The following is a 5,000-nucleotide window of genomic DNA, read 5'->3' as shown; positions in this document are numbered from 1 at the left end:
CTCTCTCTCTCTCTCTCTCTCTCTCTATATATATATATATATATATATATATATATATATATATATATATATATACTGTATATATATATATATATATATATATAAATATATATATACATATATATATGGACAATTGTATACAAATCTATATCTATATACATATATATATTGTATACATATATATATATATATATATATATATATATATATGTAGATAGATAGGTAGATAGATAAATAGATATGTATGTAACTGTACATATATACAGTGTATATGTGTATATTTATATATAATAATAACATAGAGAGAGAGAGAGAGAGAGAGAGAGAGAGAGAGAGAGAGAGTTGCATACCATATTCAAAAGAGTCCTAATAAAATGGCGGTGGGAATTACAATAATGCCATGTATAGTATTCCAAGTTCAATATATATATATATATATATATATATATATATATATATATATATATATATATATATATATATATATATATATATATTTATATATATATATATATATATATATATATATATATATATATATATATATAGCCTATATACATATATACTGTATACTTATTTAAGATTCAAGGAACCAGTACAAGCGACAATAGCAGCCGAAGAATGGACAACTCACGTGACCTTAAAAAAGCTGGATAAAGATGGTGATAAATTTGACTTCGGAGGACCCATGGCTAAACTGGTTAACGTTATAACGACTTCTTTGAACGTCACGTAAGTTCCTGTTCATTGTTTTTTTTTTTTTTTTTTTTATCATCTACTGATTACCTGTTTCCAATCGATTAATCGTCTTTCATGTTTACTTACTTACTTACTTACAGTACTTACTGATTTACTTAATTTAAGGGCTGCTTTCATAGCCCTGTCACGCAGGGGAACCCTACTGTACCAACCGTGCGTCACACAATTGTACATAATTCCATTTGTATATATTATGCTTGTATCTTCGCTCTTCCCTCGCACTAAAACGAACAAGAATTTTCATGTTCAAATATTGACAATGTTACAGAGGAGAAAAACGAACATGAAAATTCATGTCTACTTTTCTCCTCTGTAACATTGTCAATATTTGAACATGAAAATTCTTGTTCGTTTTAGTGCGAGGGAAGAGCGAAGATACAAGCATAATATATACAAAAGGAATTATGTACAATTGTGTGACACACGGTTGGTACATGTGACGGTGCCGAGAGAGAGGTTATGACTCAAAGGCAGGATGCAATCAACTGAGTTATAACCTTTCCCTCGGCACCGTAACACTACTCAATAGAGGATCTGCACATTCAGATTATCGTATACATTCTTAGGTATGTTGCATATTACACTGCATAACTGGTGTTAATTTTCAAATCCACATTATCGAAACTGAGGACACGAAAGTCTTCAGTTTCTTCTTGAACTTGAACTAAATATTTCTCGTTTATCAATTCTCGAATGTGAATCATTTTCTTACCAACAGATTGAATATTTACATAGCCGCTATTCGTGACATCCTTTGTATTCATGGTATGTGTTTTCTCCTGATTTCTTCAATTGCAAATCATAAGATTGTATTTTCTTGAATTCATTATATGATCATCAAGTTTGTTCAGCTTAGTGCATTATATACATTTTATCTGTTGTGAGTTAAATTCCTTGGTGGCCTGATTTCCTGAAAATTTCCCTCACACTTTATCATCAGTCTCGATTCTGCTTTTCACTTCCATTTTCATTGTGTTTTTTTTTTTTTTTTTTTTTTAATCTCTTCCGTGATGATAACCTTAAGGCGAATTTTCTGTCAATGATAAGGTTATTTGAATAGTGTCCTATTCAGCTGAGAATAACTAATGACTATCTGAGAATGATTAAGTAAATCTGTCTCTAGAAACCCCCCAGGATTCTCAACTTGGGTACATGTACCCCCATGGCACAATTTTACTCTTCGCTGGGTACATTGGACCTGAGAGAATTGCCAGTACTGCGCAGTACATGAGGTAACCTGCAATGAGACTGAATAATAAAATCATATCACAATATCAATATCATTGTTTCTATTTTTTCACCCTCCATTTTAAGGGTACACAGGAATCTATGAAAATGCCAAAGGGGTGCAGAAGAAAAAAAGGTTGGGAAACATTGAATTTGATATTATCGAAAGAACCCTTCTTTACAACTCAAATGCTCAAGAAACAGCTCCATGGATGTTTTGAAAACAAATGTGCGCTATCCATCTGTATCATCATCATCATGTCTTATCAGGCCAATGTCGAGCCCATGGGAGGGCGTTGTCGATTGCCTCTCTGAGGTCTTGATCTGAGCAATGAGTGTCCAGTGAATTATAAGATTACGAGAGGATAACTTCGATTTTTTTCCAGAGTGCCTTATTTACACCATTCATATAGGACTATGATCTTCCAGATACAGAATACGACAGCCTACTGACGGTCAATGGGGATCCCTGAATGACGATGGTACTTGGACGGGTCTTGTAGGACAAGTTTTCAGACACGTAAGTGTGAAAATTGTCAGTTAAACAGGAGTAGAATCAAAGTTTATGCATATTCTTTCCCACCGTTATCCCTACATTAAGGGGTCGGTTGCCTGATGCGCCCTCTCCAATGCCTTCTATCAAAGACGTCGTCTTTCACCAAACCTCTTCTCTACATATCATCCTTCACCTTATCTCGCCATCTAATTATCTACTTCCTTCTCGATCTTCTCCCTAATGGGTTCCTCCCCAGCCCTCTTCACTCCCACCCCACCATCCATCCTCAACACGCACCCACACCATTTTAGTCTGACACTCTTATCACCTCTGCAACCATCACAACGCCTACCATTCTTCTTATTTCATCACTTTCCAATGTTTGAATTAGCGATATTCTCATAATCCACCTCAGCATTCCCATTTCTGTTCTTTCAAGCTTTTCTTCCTCATTTCTTCATAGAGTCTGCATTACCGTTTCATACATTAGCACTGGTCTTATTACTGTGCTATAGATCATGACATTTAGCTTGAATGTTATTTGAATTAGGTCTTCCCAATGCATATGACTTTTTTTTTTATTTTTGAATGATTATATTCGAACAAGTACATACCGATACCAGAAATTTTGGCAGAAAATCAGACTAAAGACTTTACTGATTTGGACAGTAGTTGATGCAATAATTTTCAATTAATTAAATTTTTTAAGTATATAAGCAATCATTTCAAGTAATAAACTCTCCCAGGAAGCAGACTTTGCCGTGGGACCCCATGACGTCACCGAAGTCAGGAGCAAAGCGATAGACTACACTGCCAACCTCATCTTCGACGCTAGGAAGTTCATTGTGGCCCAGAACCGGGCGAAGGTGAACCCATGGGGGTTCTTGTTCCCCCTATCACCTAAGGTTTATTTGGGCATCCTCCTGGCTCTTTGCCTGATGGCTGTAATGACGATAGCTGTCGGGAAGAGGTATATACAACTGTCTCTGGGCACCTACGCCTATGCTGTCACCTTCCATACATACCGGCTTCTTCTTCAGCAAGGTACATTTCTGCACTGTTCTGCAAGGTACACATCTGTATTGTTTAGCAAGTACGTTTCTGCACTGTTCAGTAAGGTGCATTTCTGCATTGTTCAACAAGTAAGTTGTTGCACTGTTCAGCAAGGTACGTTTCTGCATTGTTCAGCAAGTAAGTTGTTGCACTGTTCAGAAAGGTACATTTCTGCATTGTTCAATAAGATAATTTTCTGTACTGTTCAGCAAGGTATGTTTCTGCATTGTTCCGCAAGTAAGTTTCTGCACTGTTCGGCAAGGTACATTTCTGCATTGATCAGCAAGTAAGTTGCTGCACTGTTCAGCAAGGTAAGTTTCTGCACTGTTCAGCAAGGTAAGCTATCTGCAATGTTCAGCAAGGTGAGTTTCTGCACTGTTCAGCAAGGTAAGTTTCTGCCCGGTTCAGCAAGTTAAGTTTCTGCACTGTTCAGCAAGGTAAGTTTCTGCACTGTTTGACAACTCACAGACCATCACGACCCAGCAGACGTACATAAACGATTTCTTTTATGTATTTCAATGTAGATGTTCTTAGTACGAAACTCAACAGACTCAACACCAAAGATTGGAAGCCATTCTTTATCATATTGGTCGGTGAAGATTACCTTTCATTTAGATCTAAACTCATCATCATCTTTACAAATAATTCTAAGCTTTATTCCAATTTTACCATTAATATCAATTACAGATACTATACTGCCTTAAGGTGTTGAAATACTATATAAAAAAACATCGACTGGGACTTTCTTTAGTACCTATAATTTCAAATTCTCAACCTTCTTCTAAACTAGGCTTAACGATGAACCTATCCAGAATATCAGAAAGGCTTCTGGTCGGCAGCTGGCTGGTGGCGACCATGATCATCTGCTGGAGTTATAGCTCTAACCTCATCTCTCTCCTGGCTGTCAGATATGCACCTAGACCCATACAGACCATCAGGGATTTGCTCAATCACAAAACTTTAATTGTGATTTTTCCACGCCGAACATCTCTTAGTGATTATTTATTCGTAAGTAAAGTATAAAAATCAATATACAGTATCTATCATCATTATCAGCAGCAGCCATTACTAATCCACTCCAAGACTAAGCCCTTAGACATGTCCTTCCACTTGCGTCCGTTTATGGTCATTCTATGTCAGTCTATACCAGCGAATTTTCTTAGTTCGCCAATACATCTTCTCTTCCTACCCGTACTTCTTTTGCAATTTCTAGGGAATCATTCTTTAATTATTAATAATCATCAATTATCAGTCATTCTCATTATATGTCCACCCCATGTCCATTTCATTTTCTAACATGTTGTTAGAATACCTTCTACATTAGTTTGCTCTCATATTTGAGTTGATCTTTTTGTCTCAGTATTATTCCCATTATTATTCTTTCCGAGTAGTGATTATAAGTTCTCAGCGTATGTATATAGGTAGACAGATATTCTAGGTGGAGTACGATATTCAAAGAAGTTCA

At 36.0% G+C, this 5,000-nt stretch overlaps 1 protein-coding gene across 1 annotated transcript in view; it reads left to right on the top strand.

Moving 5' to 3' along the window:
- The window catches only part of LOC137633059 (glutamate receptor U1-like), a 13,182-nt gene that overhangs the window by 6,002 nt on the left and 2,180 nt on the right, over nt 1–5,000 (top strand). The window contains exons 4-6 of the mRNA XM_068365225.1: nt 2,416–2,506; nt 3,229–3,526; nt 4,326–4,543. Of these exons, the coding sequence (XP_068221326.1) occupies nt 2,416–2,506; nt 3,229–3,526; nt 4,326–4,543 (607 nt within the window). The remainder of the gene's footprint in view (nt 1–2,415; nt 2,507–3,228; nt 3,527–4,325; nt 4,544–5,000) is intronic.

This window comes from Palaemon carinicauda, chromosome 42 (genome assembly GCF_036898095.1).
Source record: "Palaemon carinicauda isolate YSFRI2023 chromosome 42, ASM3689809v2, whole genome shotgun sequence".
Classification (NCBI taxonomy): domain Eukaryota; kingdom Metazoa; phylum Arthropoda; class Malacostraca; order Decapoda; family Palaemonidae; genus Palaemon; species Palaemon carinicauda.
This window is presented reverse-complemented; position numbering and strand designations above follow the sequence as displayed.